Source organism: Anomaloglossus baeobatrachus, chromosome 3 (genome assembly GCF_048569485.1).
Source record: "Anomaloglossus baeobatrachus isolate aAnoBae1 chromosome 3, aAnoBae1.hap1, whole genome shotgun sequence".
In the NCBI taxonomy this organism is placed as follows: Eukaryota; Metazoa; Chordata; class Amphibia; order Anura; family Aromobatidae; genus Anomaloglossus; species Anomaloglossus baeobatrachus.
The window spans coordinates 455,509,579-455,527,113 of NC_134355.1; the positions used below are offsets into that span (position 1 = coordinate 455,509,579).

Consider the following 17,535-nt stretch of genomic DNA (forward strand, 5'->3'; position numbering starts at 1 on the left):
ATTAAAAAAATGCATGAGCTCCCGCCGTATTTTGATCGCCAGTCAGGTAAAGGCAGGCAGCTGGGGTCTGGGATTCTCGGCAGCCTGTAGCCACCCCCGGAAATGGCGCATTGTTTCCTAGTGACATTTCCAGGTGCTTTACCCGGCTCATCCAATGGCCCTGGTGGCGGTGGAACACTGGGTTATAAAGGGGTTAATACCAGCTTTGTTTTCTCAGATGATACTAAGCCTGAAATTTATGGTGTCACGCCAAATTAGACATGGCCACCATGAATTTCTAGTAAACAGTAAAAAAAAACACATCACAGATTTTTTTTTTTATTAGAAATAAAACAAAATAAAAACACTTAGAGATTCCATCTTTATTATAAAAGCAACCCTTAGTTCGATGTAATCCACAGGGACAGCAAAGTCAACTCTGCTTCATCACTGTGCACAGACAGTGTCTATATATAGTGAGAAGCAAAGAGCAAAGTCAACTCTGCTTCATCACTGTTCACAGATAGTGTCTTTACATAGTGAGAAGCAAAGAGCAAAGTCAACTCTGCTTCATCACTGTGCACAGGCAGTGTCTATACATAGTGAGAAGCAAAGAGCAATGTCAACTCTGGTTCATCACTATGCACAGACCCTGTCTATACATAGTGAAAAGCAAAGAGCAAAGTGAACTGTGCTTCATCACTGTGCACAGACAGTGTCTATACATAGTGAGAAGCACAGAGCAAAGTCAATTCTGCTTCATCACTGTGCACAGACAGTGTCTATACATAGTGAGAAGCAAAGAGCAAAGTCAACTCTGCTTCATCACTGTGCACAGTGTCTTTACATAGTGAGAAGCAAAGAGCAAAGTCAACTCTGCTTCATCACTGTGCACAGACAGTGTCTATACACAGCAAGAAGCAAAGAGCAGTCAACTCTGCTTCATCACTGTGCACAGACAGTGTCTATACATAGTGAGAAGCAAAGAGCAATGTCAACTCTGCTTCATCACTATGCACAGACCCTGTCTATACATAGTGAGAAGCACAGAGCAAAGTGAAATGTGCTTCATCACTGTGCATAGACACTGTCTATACATAGTGAGAAGCACAGAGAGACAAGTGAACTCGGCTACATTGCACTCTACAGAGCAAGATGCAGGCTGACAGTAAGGGCATGATTGCACTTGCGTCTCGCATCACCTGCATGGTCAACAATGTCCAGGCAGGAGCGCCTAAACTGTATGGAAGTATATTTAGCTGACCAGCTCCTGTGGGGAGATTGTGCGCTATGATGCGACACTTGCACAGTGACAATGAAAGTTCAGTTACCAGAACCTTCGATGACGTCATAGTCATGGGACCAGTCTGTAAGCCAATCAACATTCACACCAGATGGTCACATGCTATGATGTCATTGAAGGTCCTGTAAGTCACTGCTGGTTACCGGCGGCACAGCAATGATCGGACTCAGAAGCCGGAGCTGCCGGGAGTCTGCAGGACGCATCATGGGACCTGTAAGTATCATGACAATGTTTTTTAATAATGTGGGTTTTTTAAACCCCTGGACCCGATCTAGACCCGATCTGTAACACGAGCTTCCCACGAAAGCTCGTGGTTGGAATCGTGTACACGAGCACTAATAGTGATGAGCGAGTACTAAAAAGCTCGGGTGCTCGAAGCTCGGGCCGAGCCTCCCAAGATACTCGTGCACTCGGCCCGAGCAACGAGCCCAATGTTATCCTATGGGAGACCCGAGTATTTTTGTGAAATGACCCCCCGGCAGCATGGAAAAACCCTAAAAATGGCACAAAAGTCTCAGAAGAGTGCTCAAATGACATGGCAACAGCATGGGGAAGACCCCTTGAAGCATTTATCACTCAAAAGTCACAGCTGTGAACAATTTTGTCTGCGTTTCACGCCATTTTTACGGACTCACCAGAAAACCTTCCAAAATGACCCCAAAATGATTTTTCATGGCAGAAATGTTAAGGGCACATACCCTATAGTGAGATAGAGCTGGTGTATGTTACTTTTTGAGATTAATACATGAAAGATTTTACGTGAAAACATTGTGTGGCACTCCGATGTCCCTGAGAAGAGACGTACATGAAGGCCTCTTGAGTCTAATGTGCCCATTTTGAGGAAGTGAGTCTTTGTAGTATTTTCCTTTGCCAGGGCAGTCCAAAATTGTGAGGTTCACCAATGCCCCTGCATACAGACGTGCATGAGGGCCTGTAAACCTGAAGTGCCCATTGTAAGGAAGTGGGTCTATTGTAGTATAGCCCTTAGGCAGGGCAGCCAAAAATTGGGAGGCTCCACGTTGTCCCTGGATAGAGACGTGCATGAGGGCCTGTAAACCTGAAGTGCCCATTGTAAGGAAGTGGGTCTATTTCAGTATAGCCCTTTGCCAGGGCAGCCAAAAATTGGGAGGCTCCACGTTGTCCCTGGGTAGAGACGTGCATGAGGGCCTCAAAACATTAAGTGTCCATTTTAAGGAAGTGGGTGTATTATAGTATAGCCCTTAGGCAGGGCAGCCAAAAATTGGGAGGCTCCACGTTGTCCCTGGGTAGAGACGTGCATGAGGGCCTCAAAACATTAAGTGTCCATTTTAAGGAAGTGGGTGTATTATAGTATAGCCCTTAGGCAGGGCAGCCAAAAATTGGGAGGCTCCACGTTGTCCCTGGGTAGAGACGTGCATGAGGGCCTCAAAACATTAAGTGTCCATTTTAAGGAAGTGGGTGTATTATAGTATAGCCCTTAGGCAGGGCAGCCAAAAATTGGGAGGCTCCACGTTGTCCCTGGGTAGAGACGTGCATGAGGGCCTCAAAACATTAAGTGTCCATTTTAAGGAAGTGGGTGTATTATAGTATAGCCCTTAGGCAGGGCAGCCAAAAATTGGGAGGCTCCACGTTGTCCCTGGATAGAGACGTGCATGATGGCCTGTAAACCTGAAGTGCCCATTGTAAGGAAGTGGGTCTATTTCAGTATAGCCCTTTGCCAGGGCAGCCACAAATTGGGAGGCTCCACATTGTCCCTGGATAGAGACGTGCATGATGGCCTGTAAACCTGAAGTGCCCATTGTAAGGAAGTGGGTCTATTTCAGTATAGCCCTTTGCCAGGGCAGCCAAAAATTGGGAGGCTCCACGTTGTCCCTGGGTAGAGACGTGCATGAGGGCCTCAAAACATTAAGTGTCCATTTTAAGGAAGTGGGTGTATTATAGTATAGCCCTTAGGCAGGGCAGCCAAAAATTGGGAGGCTCCACGTTGTCCCTGGGTAGAGACGTGCATGAGGGCCTCAAAACATTAAGTGTCCATTTTAAGGAAGTGGGTGTATTATAGTATAGCCCTTAGGCAGGGCAGCCAAAAATTGGGAGGCTCCACGTTGTCCCTGGGTAGAGACGTGCATGAGGGCCTCAAAACATTAAGTGTCCATTTTAAGGAAGTGGGTGTATTATAGTATAGCCCTTAGGCAGGGCAGCCAAAAATTGGGAGGCTCCACGTTGTCCCTGGGTAGAGACGTGCATGAGGGCCTCAAAACATTAAGTGTCCATTTTAAGGAAGTGGGTGTATTATAGTATAGCCCTTAGGCAGGGCAGTCAAAAATTGGGAGGCTCCACGTTGTCCCTGGGTAGAGACGTGCATGAGGGCCTCAAAACATTGTTCCCATTGCAAAGGAGCGGGTCTCCTGTCGTTGTAATGTCCATTCTGCAAAGAATGGGCGAAAAAATTTACCACTGGGGGTATACCTGAAACAAAGGCCTAAGTATTGCAATTTGTAACGGTCATCATCATGGTGGCGCATGAGGAGAAGGAGGAGCAGTCCAGCGATTATCCAAAGTCCAGAAGTGTGTACCCATGGGTGAGTGGAGGTACATGGCAAACTTTAAATTCCGCTCTCATTTGCTGGTGGTGTGGTGAAGTCTGGCCCAATCCAACCCTTGTTCATCTTGATCAGAGTCAGCCTGTCAGCATTTTCAGTTGACAGGCGGGTGCGTTTATCTGTAATGATTCCACCTGCGGCACTAAAAACACGCTCTGACAAAACGCTAGCAGCAGGGCAGGCCAGGACTTCCAAGGCGTAGAGAGCCAATTCATGCCACGTGTCCAGCTTGGATACCCAATAATTGTAAGGCACAGAGGAATGTCGGAGTACAGTTGTTCGATCTGCAAGGTACTCCTTCAGCATCTGGGCAAACTTAGGATTTCTTGTGGCACTACCCCGCACCTCAGGGGCTGTGGTATGTGAGGGGCTGAGAAAACTGTCCCACATCTTAAAGACTGTTCCCCTACCTCTGGCGGATTGGACTTGTGCCTCTCTCGGCTGTACGCCTCGGTTGTCCACTGATTCCTGACCTATGCCGCTAGCGTTTTGTGAGGGGAATGCTTTGCCTACTTCTGTGAGTATGGCCTTCCGGAACTGCTGCATTTTGGTTGACCTCTCCTCTACGGGAATAAGAGACAAAAAGTTCTCCTTGTAGCGTGGGTCTAACAGTGTTACCAACCAGTAATGATTGTCGGCCAAGATGTTCTTAACGCGAGGGTCACGAGACAGGCAGCTTACCATAAAGTCAGCCATGTGCGCCAGACTCTTAACAGCCAGGACTTCAGTAGCCTGACCAACAAGATGACTGAACATGCTGTCCTCCTCCTCCTCCTCCTCCTCCTCATCTACCCTGTCCTCTGGCCAGCCACGCTGAACCGAGGATATGACTGGTGTGCATGTCATATCCTCAATTTGGCCGGAGAGTTGCTCCATGTCTTCATCCTCCTCCTCGTCATAGTCCTCCACTGCACGTTGTGATGAGACGAGGCTGGGCTGTGTGTTATCACCCACACCCACTACTGTTTCTTGCTGCAACTCATCGCGCTCCGCCTGCAATGCATCATGTTTGTTTTTCAGCAGAGACCGTTTTAGAAGGCAGAGTAGCGGTATGGTGACGCTAATAATGGCGTCATCACCACTCACCATCTTGGTGGAGTCCTCAAAGTTTTGGAGGATGGTACATAGGTCTGACATCCATCTCCACTCCTCAGGTGTTATGTGTGGAGTTTGACCCATTTCCCGACGGCTTAGGTGATGCAGGTACTCAACAACTGCCCTCTTCTGCTCACATATCCTGACCAACATGTGCAGAGTTGAATTCCAACGCGTGGGGACATCACACACCAGTCTGTGAGCCGGAAGATGCAAACGGCGCTGAAAGCCGGCAAGGCCGGCTGAAGCAGTAGGTGACTTTCGAAAATGTGCAGACAGGCGGCGAACTTTTACCAGCAGATCAGACAGCTCTGGGTATGACTTTATAAACCGCTGAACCACGAGGTTGAGCACATGGGCCACGCATGGAACATGTGTCAGCTGGCCTCGCCTCAAAGCCGCCACCAGGTTCCGGCCATTGTCACACACGACCTTTCCTGGCTTTAGGTTCAGAGGTGTGAGCCAGTGATCTGCCTGCTGTTTCAGAGCTGTCCACAGCTCTTCTGCATTGTGGGGTTTGTCACCTATGCAGATTAGCTTCAGCACAGCCTGTTGCCGCTTCGCCGAGGCAGTGCTGCAGTGCTTCCAGCTTGTGACTGGTGTGGAGGGCACAGTGGATGAGGATGCGCAGGAGGAGGAGGAGGCTGAAGAGCATGACATTCCGGAGCTGTAGAGTGTGGGTGAAACACTGACTGAGGTAGGGCCTGCAAACCTTGGTGTGGGAAGGACGTGTTCCGTCCCTCGCTCAGACTGGGTCCCAGCTTCCACAATATTAACCCAGTGTGCCGTCAACGAGATGTAGCGGCCTTGCCCACAAGCACTTGTCCACGTGTCTGTGGTTAGGTGGACCTTGGGTGAAACAGCGTTGTTCAGGGCACGTGTGATGTTTTGTGACACGTGGTTATGCAACGCGGGGACGGCACACCGGGAGAAATAGTGGCGGCTGGGGACCGAGTAACGTGGGACAGCTGCCGCCATCAGGTCACGGAATGCTTCTGTCTCCACCAGCCTAAAAGGCAACATTTCCAGCGCAAGCAGTCGCGAAATGTTAGCATTTAGAACTGTGGCATGTGGGGTGTTGGCAGTGTATTTGCGCCTGCGTTCAAAGGTTTGCTGAATGGATAACTGAACGCTGCGCTGGGACAAGGACGTCCTTGATGATGGTGTTCTTTCTGCGTAGGCAACTGCAGGTGCAGGAGTGGAGGAGGCTTGTTCGCAGGCAGCATGGACAGGGGATTGGCTCGCATGCACAACCAGCGAAGACGTAGCAGTGACATCAGCAAGCACTGCTCCTCGACTCTGTTGTACTTCCCACAAAGTTGGGTGCTTGGCTGACATGTGCCTGATCATGCTGGTGGTGGTCAGGCTGCTAGTTTTGGTACCCCTGCTGATGCTGGCACGGCAGGTGTTGCAAATGGCCTTTTTTGAATCATCTGGATCCAACTTAAAAAACTGCCAGACTCGGGAAGACCTAACATTTGTACAGGCACCTTGTGTCGTCGTGTTGTTCCGGGGAACGGTTGCCTGACTTCTGCCTGGGGCCACCACCCTGCTTCTTACTGCCTGTTGTGATGCTACGCCTCCCTCCCCCTGTGCACTGCTGTCCTCGCTCTGCATATCCTCCTGCCAGGTTGGGTCAGTTACTGGATCATCCACCACGTCGTCTTCCTCTTCCGCCCCCTGCTCCTCCTCCTGACTTCCTGACAATTGTGTCTCATCATCGTCCACCACTTGTTGAGACACGTTGCCAACTTCGTGAGAACGTGGCTGCTCAAATATTTGGCCATCTGTACAGACGATCTCCTCATGACCCACTTCAATATGAGCTGGCGAGAGGCCAGAATGTGTGAATGGAAACGTGAACAGCTCTTCCGAGTGTCCAAGTGTGGGATCATTAATGTCCGAGGAGGACGTGTACTCAGCCTGGTGGTAGGAAGGAGGATCAGGTTCAGAAATGTGCGGTGCAGTATCACGGCTACTGACACTTGACCGTGTGGAAGACAGAGTGTTTGTGGTGGTGCCAATCTGACTGGAAGCATTATCTGCTATCCAACTAACAACCTGTAGACACTGGTCTTGGTTCAAGAGCGGTGTACTGCTGCGGTCCCCAAGAATTTGGGACAGGACGTGCGAGCGACTAGATGTGGCCCTTTGTTGTGGCGAAATTAGAGCTTGCCCACGACCTCGGCCTCTGCCTGCACCACCATCACGTCCACTTCCTTGTTCCTTGCCAATGCCCTTGCGCATTTTGCAATGCTGTGCACTGCTGACGTGTATATTCACTACTTGTGCGTTATATTAAAGTTTCTGGAAATTGCACACAAGTGCACCTGTACGCTGCCACCAACAGGCACACACGTGCGGTTTTAAAAACCAAGCACGGACGCAATAAGAACCTAACAGGTTTTTTTGGGGAGCGACAATTACAGACAAGTCAGACACTATCTGGACTGTTTTACACTGTGTACACCAGCCCCAGATATGATGAAGGCTGGTATACGGTCACCACTACCCTGCCTGCCTGCCTGCCTGTATACTGGTACAATAGTCCTGACAAGGACTCTTTTGGTCACTAGCCTGTATTCAGACCTGGCTATACCCTGCCTGTATATAGCAACAGTAGTCCTGAGAAGGACTCTGCTACTGTACTCCGACCTGGCTATACCCTGCCTGCCTGTATACAACTAGAATAGTCCTGAGAAGGACTTTTGGTCACACTGTTTGCAGCCCTGCAACTGAAAAAGCTATAAAGGGCCGCAAAGCTTTCCCTGAATCAGCGACACTCTCCCTGCACTCACTGTCTGGATAGCTGTAAGCAGAGCACAGCGCGCCGGCCGGTATAAAGGCTCGGTCACGCTGTGCAGGCCGGCCAATCACTGCAATTCCACAACTAACAGGGCTGTGGCATTGCAGTGGTCTGCCAGCCAATCCCTGCATGAGGGCTGGCTCTCAAAAGAGCGCCAACATGCAGAAATGAAGACCACGAGTACAGCACGAGTATCGCGAGATTACTCGGTCCCCGCCGAGCAGCCCGAGTACAGCGATACTCGTGCGAGTACCGAGTAGTGACAAGCATGCTCGCTCATCACTAATCACTAAGTGATCGGTACGATCGCCGATCTTTAGAGATCAGGATTGCCCATCCCTAGTTACACAGTATCACAGTATATAACTTGGTGCTGTGTTGATCTGGCAATTTGGCTTTTGCATTGCAACATTAACTATATTCCTTGCTACAGCAACTGACAAAATTTATGTGACCGGAGGTGTGAAATAAATGATACAATCTTGTCAGTAATATTGCTTAATTAAATTTTCAGCAAAGGATCAGTGGCAATAAGGGTTTACCAATAAGCCATAATTTTGTACAATAATATCTGAGCGATATTGGGAAGAGTGAATGTGTGGGACCCCCACTGGTATTGAAGATAAACCAAGATATTTAAATCTATTTATAGATTATCTCTAACATATTTGGGTACAGAAGAAATTGGAGATCCATTTTTATTATGATTTTATGGGTTTAGTCTCACTTTACTTTTGATGTCTCCTGATGAGTTGCAACTACAGCAACAAAATGCGTTGAGACGTTGTGTACATTAGTTCATGTTGGGAGAGACTGGAGTTTGTGTATTGTGGATTCTTTATTTTATTACCCCAGTTACTGAATCTCAGGATATTGTAATTTGGCATGAGAGGTTATTAATAATTATATTTACCCTAATAAAGGTTATATTTTTTTATTGAATGTCCCTTTCAGTGAAATTATACTCCTTTGGGGATATCTTGAGTATTTAGTGATTAGTCATATCTAAAAGATGCACAGCTAGACTATAAAGTAAGATGTTTTTAGTATGCAATGTGTGTAATTATTAATGATATACAGTATATTTTTTTTATAGTTATATTGCACCAACACATTCTGCAGTGCTGTACAGACATTGTTATTGGTGTCCACATTGAGGCTCACCACCTACATTGTATATTAGTATGTCTTTGGCATGTGGGAATAAATAGAGGCGCATCTGATACTGTATGCCAATATAGGACATGTCACAGTAAATCATTTGTTTTATCAGGCTAACATTTCCTTACCCCACAATCATTGGCTCCATCTCCACACATCCCAACAAAATAGCTACAATAAAAAATGGAGGTCATTTAGGTGTTATATAATACATAATATACTGTAATCAATGTTAATATACAAAAAAAGGGGGTGGGGCTTGGGTTGCTCAGATAGGATACCACTCCATAATAAACATAAGAAAAAAATCTGCCAATTGGAAAATTATAGCGTAATTTATTAGCAATTACAATCCAATTGCTAATGTTTCAATCTATGGCTCAGACCTTCATCAGACTAGAAGTACAATAAAAGAAAAAGCATAATGATATATTTACACTAAAGTCCAGTAAACTTTTTCTGCTCTCTATATTTTTATTGTTCTGTTCCATTTTCTATTTCAGCTTATTTTCTATTTTTATTATAGCCAATTATTCACTATAAACTTTCTCATTTTCCATAGACTCAAATCGTTATAACCAACTGGATTGAAATTGCCAATAAATCCCACTATCAATTTTCCACGTTGGAGTAGCAGAATATTTTTCTTACACAGTAAGTTACTGTAGTAAATATAAGTGTAGTATACTGTAGTTACTGTCCACAACACTGAAATTACAACACCAAGAAAGAAAAGTCATGAACATATGGGACTCACAGGAATGGTAGACATGTTAAAGATATGCAAATAATGAAACTGTGGGAAATTTTTTTAAAACATCTTGATTTATTTTGTATATATATTATATATTTTGAGTGTGAGCGCCCTCGCATAGGAATATACACACATTTTAGTAATAATGTAATTGCTGGTTGTCTGAGGAATGTTCTGCCATAGTAAAGGCATTTGGGTGTTAAATTCATCAAAATCTGACCAGGATTCCTTCAAAGTGTCTCAGGAGCCATTTTGGAGCATGATATTGCCAAGTATGCTGCTGTGCTACCGCCCGCCACTAACTTGCATGGCCCAAATGTGTTACTAAGGCCTGCAGTGTCTCCGTACTAAAATCATTTGTCGGGAGCAGCCAGCATAATGATTTGTGCTCCCAAGTTCTTCAGCATGGCAGATGATTCCTCAGACAGCCAATACCTTGCTGATAATGTCTGTGTAAGTGGATGTCATTTTTCTTTATGAGGTGCTCATATTCAATATTGAATAAATTGAGATGCTTTGAGAATTTGGTTTCCTTTTTTCATCATTTGCATATCATTAACATGTTCACTAATTTTCCTACTTGAAGGTGCAATTTCAATGTTGAGGATATGGAGGGTATATTAATAATACATAATTATTAAGACTGAAAAAAGTCAGTTCTGCCTTTTTCCTTGCTATGTTAATCCAGAGAAAGGCCAAAACTTTAATTTCCCCATGATTTTATTGACGGTATTCTCACACTAACAAATGATTCTCTTATGTGAGAGTATTGGATGTGATATGCTAATGACACTGGGCTTAAACTGCCACGAGTCTGAGATGAGTTTCATTCACTTTGCTGTGATTCTCTCACATGTGAGGATTGGGTCACAGGTGCAGAGAAGATGGAGAGATTCATTTCTCCAGCTTCTCCATTGTCTGTGTTTGCATATATCGGACTGCATGCCATCCAATATGCGCTGCCAGTTGCTGCATGCAGCTATTTTTTCTCATGCTGAAACAAACACTAATTGTCACTACTCCATAGTGTAACATTGGAGAAAGTGCTGTCCTAGAAAGCACCACTCCAGGGTGAGTGAACCTTAGAAGAAATGTTTCAAACTTACTCTAATTTTTGAAGCTCTTCAATAAGACTTGACTTTTGCCTTGGAGTCATTCTCGCAAAAATGGTTCCATTTAATAGTACCTTAAAACAAAAATATAAAAAAACTTTATAAAGATATAAAGCTTTATAAAACTCCTATCATTTACATAAAAGCAGCATAGATAAAAAATAATCCTCCAAAGTGTCAGTTTAGTAGTGGCGCTTAGGTCTGTAAACGACTACATACCCAACTTTCTATGCCATGTATGGGACATCGTCTTTAACCTCTTTCCCCATTACCCCAGCGTTTTCTGTTGTTTGTTGTTGTTTTTTCCTCCCCGTCTTCAAAAAGCCGTAACTTTTTTATTTTTCTGTCAATATAGCCGTATGAGGACTTGTTTTTAGCAAGACGAGATGTACTTTTGAATGAAATCATAAATATTGCCATATATTGTACTGAAAAATGGGAAACAAATTCCAAGTGCAGAGAAATTGCAAAAAAAAGTGCAATTGAACGATTGTTCTTTTTTCTATTTACTGTGGTCAGTATGTCGTAAAACTAACCTGGAAATGTGATTGTACGGGTCAGTACAAATTTTTCAATACCAAACATGTGTAGTTTTAGTTTTATCTAAGTGGTAAAAAAAAAATAAAAAAAAATAAAAAATATCACTTTTGTTGCCATGTTCCAACACCCGTAGTATTCTCATTTTTCAGGATCTGGGGCTAAGTGATGGATAACTTTTTGTGTCTTGAGCTTTTATTTTTCTTTATACCATAAATGTGATGTTTTGATTGCCTGTTATTGCATTTTATTGCAATGTTGTGTGACCGTATTTTATACTTTGATAGAACAGGCATTTCTGAAAGCGGTGATACCAAATATGTGGGGATTTTTTTAATTTGTTTTTTTTCAATGGGGCAAAAGGAGAAGAATTTAAACTTTTATTTCTTTATATTTTTTTAAAACTTTTTGTTTTTACTTTTTTTTACTGATTTTTCTAGGTACCTTAAGGGACTTTATGACTGCAGTGCAATTGCTTCTCCTGATCAGAGTGATGCTTCACTACCGCTGCTGTATTTCTGTGATTGCCGATGCAGCGACAGGGATCATCAGCTGACCCTGTTTTGTCATGGCAGGCCATTAATGCCCTGTAATCGTGTCATGGTGCCACCGATGGCAGCAGGGAACAGTGCAATCCCCACCAGAGCGTGTTAGATTACGCTGTCAAAGTTAGACGGTGTCATCTAAGGGGTTAACAGGCACAGGGAGATCTGTTAGTCGCACATGTCTGTGGATCAGATCATCTGACATGTGCGGGAATGACGGTGGGCTTGTTGTGCAAGCCAGCGGTAACTGGGGAGAGGCGACCTAGTACATACATGTACGTCCTAGGTCATGAAGGGGTTAAAATGGTTTCAGGTATTTTCCCTAATGAAAACAGTTTTACTGAAAAAAAAATATCAACCTCTTTACATTTTCATAATATTTAGTCATCATCTATCATAAAAAAGAAGTGTAAAGAAGTGATTGAAGAAACTGATTTTTTCATTTAAGAAATAAAGCCTTAAATAGTTTATGTTAATTCTGACATTAATATATGAGGAATAACACAATGCAGAGATCTAATAAATGGTGCTCCAGAATTGTTATTTTATGTGTGATGCATGATTATTACAACACCCATGTTAGAGAATCAGACTGGTTCTTTAAATGGCATAAAAAGTTGTATGCAACAAGGAAACAAATGGGACACGTATTGGTGAACTGTTAGTAAGGCCTGAGTCACACTTGCGAGTCTCGCATCACATCACTCGGCATGGCCTAACACTCTCCGGATAAGAGCGGGTCTGCTGCATGTATTTCTATGCAGCTAAAACGCTCATGTCTGGAGAGTGTGCGCCGTGCCAAGTGATACTGATGCGAGTCACTAGCAAGTGTGACTCCAGCCTATGACCTTAGATGGCTTATTGCAAATCAGAAAACAGCTCATTATAGGAGAATAGGACCACTCTGCTGCCTAAAGAGATGAACCTTTGGGACTTTAACCAAACAGAGAACTTTTCATTAAATTAAACATAGTGTATAAAATGTAAAGAAACTTACCTTTGGCAGTAAATTGGGAAAATATTGAGTTAAAACTTGATAAGACTTTCCATTCATTGCAAAGTGGAAGTTTCCGAGGGTGGTGGGGTTATTAATCCATCCATCACTAACATTCATTTGGGACTCCAACAAAGAGAAAAAATAGATTATGTAAATTTAAGAAACTTTGGTTTTAAATAAAAAACCTCTTAGGGTACGCTGAATCTTCTGCATTAGATGTGGAAATTTTGCACCTAAAAAACATACATGCATTCTTGGTGCATTGTGGAAATGCATCAAACGCATGTAATCGGAACGCAATGATGCCAATACCAGAACAAGTCAGCTTTATTTAAAGGATTACACACCAAACTGACAAAAAAAACACAGTGTCAAAAATACACACAAAAATGCAAGTAAACTAAGATGCTAAAATTCTACAGCATCAATAACTCAACGGATACTGATCATGGGAAGGTAGCCTTAAATTGTTTTTGCACAAGCTTCACGAGTCACGTGTGCCTTTCTTAAGAATTTTCCTGCAAACAGCATTAACGAAAAATATCAGACAAAAAAGGAAAAGTGATATAAAAACAAAATGCAAATGATAAATTGGGGCCCTAAATTGTGCAAATTGGAAAGCCACTTTTTAAAACATGGAATTTATGTGAGTTGGTATTTGACTATAATTTCACTTGACTTTTACTTTTATTGCTGGAGACAAATAATATTTTTAGACAGTCAATATATTTATTTTCTTAATTGTTTCAAATCGTATGAACATCCATTCTTTGCTAATCTATGTAGTAATTCAATCAGTGTCAGACTGAGCTACCAAGGGCCCACCAGTAACACTAGCTCTGTGGCCCCACTGCTCGGCTAGCCTCATTCACACTTTTCTCTGTAATTCTATGTAATAATGCACAGGTAGTTTGTTGAGTGAATGATGAGATGCTACTTTTTTTTCTATACATAGTCAATAATGTAATGGGGCAAAATACTTCTCCTTTTGGGGGTGAGTGGCTTTCTCCAACACAGGGGCCTACCAGGGAATTCCTCTCTTCCCCTTTAGGCCAGTCTGCACATGAGTTCAATCCTTATACTGCAGCATAAATGTAATTTGGTGTATTTGATCATGGAGCTGTGCATACCCTACTCTGTTTTTAATAAATTCAGCTCCGTTATTACAGTATTATTATTATTTTTTTTAATTTCTGTAATATAATGTACCTTAGCCTTTAAAGGAACACCATTTGCTTGATTTTCAGTTAAACATTTCCAGGTGACTGAAGCAGGTAAGTCTTTGTCAGGTTCAGAAGCCTCCAACATAATTACGTTGCTGCTGGAGGGAATCATCTCTGATTTTTTACCGACAGTGACGGCTGTCTGAAGGTTATCGCCTACAACAAAAGAAGATTAGACAGTCCAAGGAAAAGGACAATAATGTTCCGGTAGATACTGTATACTTAAATGTTAAATATAAAGCTTCAAAAAGGGGCATGGCAATCCCTCGATATCTCTCCACTTATATCACTTTCTTCTCTGTGACCATGGGACTGTGATACTAGAAATAAGTATTGCATTTGCACTTTAGATACAGCTATATATAAGTGCTTTCTTATATGAGCATGTTACTCAGATTGAATGCTAATCCAAATTTCAATTTCTGTTTTTGCTTTTTCATTTTTTCCTCCCATTCTTTCAGAGCCATAATTTTTTTTTATTATTCTGTCCCATATAAACATATGAGGGATTATTTTTTTTGCAGGGTGAGTTACACTTTTGAATGACACCATTTATTTTATCACATAGTGTACTGGAAAAAAAAATTCCAAGTGTGATGAAATTGTGAACAAAACTCCACAATTCTAACATTTTTTTTTGTGATTTGTTTTTATGATATACATTGTGTGGGAAAAATAACCTGTTATTTACAGCAACAAGACCCTTGACGTGGGTTGTGTGCATCCATATTCTGGGCAAAATATCAACTAATACCTTATATATATTTTGTATACAGCTCTGGCAAAAATTAAGAGACCACTGCAAAATTGTATTTTTTCTGATTTTTCCCGTTATAGGTATATTTTTGAGTAAAATATAAATTGGTTTTTTTTTATTCTATAAACTACTGACAATATGTCTCCGAATTTCCAAGCAATAAATTTTGTATTTATTTTCTGAAAATGAGAAATGGTCAAAATAACAAAAAAATGCATTGCTTTCAGACCCCAAATATTGCAAAGAAAACAAGTTCATAATCATTTAGAAACAACAATACTAATGTTTTAACTCAGGAAGAGTTCAGCAATCAATATTTTGTGGAATAACCATGATTTTTAATCACAGCTGTCATGCGTCTTGGCATGCCTTCCACCAGTCTTTCACACAGCTTTTGGGTGATCTTATGCTACTCCTGGTGCAAAAATGTAAGAGAAGAAAAAATGTCCAGCTTCCGGAATATTAGTAAAACTGCTGCAATTTTATTTAAGGACGTGAAAATTGACACAATTACAAAAATAGGGAGCCCATATGTGGCATAAGGCTACGCGTTTCGAACGCTGCCTGCGTTCTTTGGCTTGACAAAGAACGCAGGCAGCGTTCGAAACGCGTAGCCTTATGCCACATATGGGCTCCCTATTTTTGTCATTGTGTCAATTTTCACGTCCTTAAATAAAATTGCAGCAGTTTTACTAATATTCCGGAAGCTGGACATTTTTTCTTCTCTTTCATTGGACCCTTGCACTGTCAGAGTGTATCCGTGCATGCCGGACTTTGCCCCAGTAGAGCTGGATCACCTGGTTTCCTCCTCTGCAAAAATGTAAGCAGTTTTTGTTTGCTTGATAGCTTGTGACTATCCATCTTCCTCTTGATTACATTCCAGAGGTTTTCAATGGGGTTCAGGTCTGGAGATTGGGCTGCCCATGACAGGGTTTTGATGTGGTGGTCCTTCATCCACACATTGATTGACCAAGCTGTGTGGCATGGTGCATTGTCCTGATAGAAAAAACAGTTCTCAGAGTTGGGGAACATTTCCTGAGCAGAATGAAGCAACTGTTTTTTTCCAGGATAACCTTGTATGAGGGTTGATTCATACGTCTTTCGCAAAGTTTTAATCTACCCAATTCCAGCCTTGCTGAAGCATCCCCAGATCATCACCGATCCTTCATCAAATTTCACAGTGGGTGCAAGGCACTGTGGCTTGTAAGCATCTCTAGATCTCTGTCTAATCATTAGATGACCAAGTGTTGGGAAAAGCTGAAAATTAGACTCATCAGAGAAGATTACCTTACTTCGGTCCTCTATGGTCCAATCCTTATGGTCTTTGGCAAACTTCAGCCTGGCTCTCCTTTGCTTCTCATTGATGAAATGCTTGTTTCTAGCTTTTCATGACTTGAGCCTTGCCTCTAGGAGCCTGTTATGAACTGTTCTTGCCAAGCACTTCACCCCAGCTGCCATTTGCCATTCCTTTTGTAAGTCACTTGATGTCATCCTGTGGTTGCTGAGTGACATTTGAATAAGATGACAGTCATCCCGGTCAGTGGAGAGTCGCTTTCGCCCTCTGTCGGTCTGTAGCTTTGTTGTACCCAATGTTTGCTGCTTGACTTTGTTGTAATGGATTGCCGTCTTAGAAATTTTAAGGATGGTAGCAACATGATGCTCACTGTATCCCTCTGCTAGAAAAGCCAGAATTGAACCCTTTTTCTCACTCAAGACTTTTCTTTTCAGCTCCTTTGCAATGGTTAAAAGTTATTTTTTCGTTCCTATTACTTTTGGGATATTACTAGCACTTGTTTTGCCATCAAGCTTGTCCACAGCAGTGTTTTTAATACTTTACCTCATTAAATAAGATTTGGTTCAGGTGATCACATAATCAGAAGTAGAATGAGGTGTACTCTGGTTGGAATTCAATTGACATTAGAATGGAATGGTTGTCAGACATGTAGAGAAGCTGATTTTTATAAAACTGTGCAGTGGATTTTTTGTCAGAGCTGTATATTTTTCTGCACATTATATTTTTATACAGGATGCAGCCAGGCCCATTAATGTAGGCATTGTAAACTGGGGTCTCCGTTCCTGTATGGTGCACTCATATAGTGCTGGGCAGCCCACCTAGTGTAATAGTATGGGCATAGCTAATAGGCTGCTAGCCAGACACTGTACACCTACATGTGTGAACGACGCCCCACCCATACAAGTCTATTTTGCGTGCAATTTTATCACCGAGCAATCACCACCTCCGTGCATTGGTAGTTTGTGAGTGGTTGCTTCGTTAGTGTTTTGCACCTGTGATGCCTCCATTTTTATTGGGGGTCTTGCTGCATCCTGTCAGTGCATTAGATCCTTTCGCCTGGGCAGGTTAAAAATGTTGCCCTCTTGTTGCTGTGAGTAATTGCTGAATTTTTGGAGGAAACTATATTTGTCTTTTTGTTGCTTTTTTTATAGGTAAAAATAACCTGGAAATGTTTTTTCTCTTCAGTATAGTTACAACAATACCAAACAAGTCCAGCCTTTTTTTTATTTTATTGATAAAAAAAATCAGAAGTTTGAAAAAAATATTTTGGGGGCTGGTGTCCCCATTATTCAAAACCTGTAATGTTTTTTATTTTTAGAGACGTGCGAGAGCTTTTTTTTTTCTTTTTGTTACTGGGGAAACAGCATTATTATTGATACATTTTTGGGATAGA

At 42.7% G+C, this 17,535-nt stretch overlaps 1 protein-coding gene across 1 annotated transcript in view; it reads right to left on the reverse strand.

Annotated features, from left to right (window-relative positions):
* LOC142297272 (putative cation-transporting ATPase 13A4) overlaps positions 1-17,535 on the reverse strand; it is a 243,681-nt gene that overhangs the window by 48,891 nt on the left and 177,255 nt on the right. The window contains exons 20-23 of the mRNA XM_075341527.1: positions 14,078-14,247; positions 12,869-12,991; positions 10,784-10,863; positions 9,052-9,094 (exon numbers count right to left, since the gene is read on the reverse strand). Of these exons, the coding sequence (XP_075197642.1) occupies positions 9,052-9,094; positions 10,784-10,863; positions 12,869-12,991; positions 14,078-14,247 (416 nt within the window). The remainder of the gene's footprint in view (positions 1-9,051; positions 9,095-10,783; positions 10,864-12,868; positions 12,992-14,077; positions 14,248-17,535) is intronic.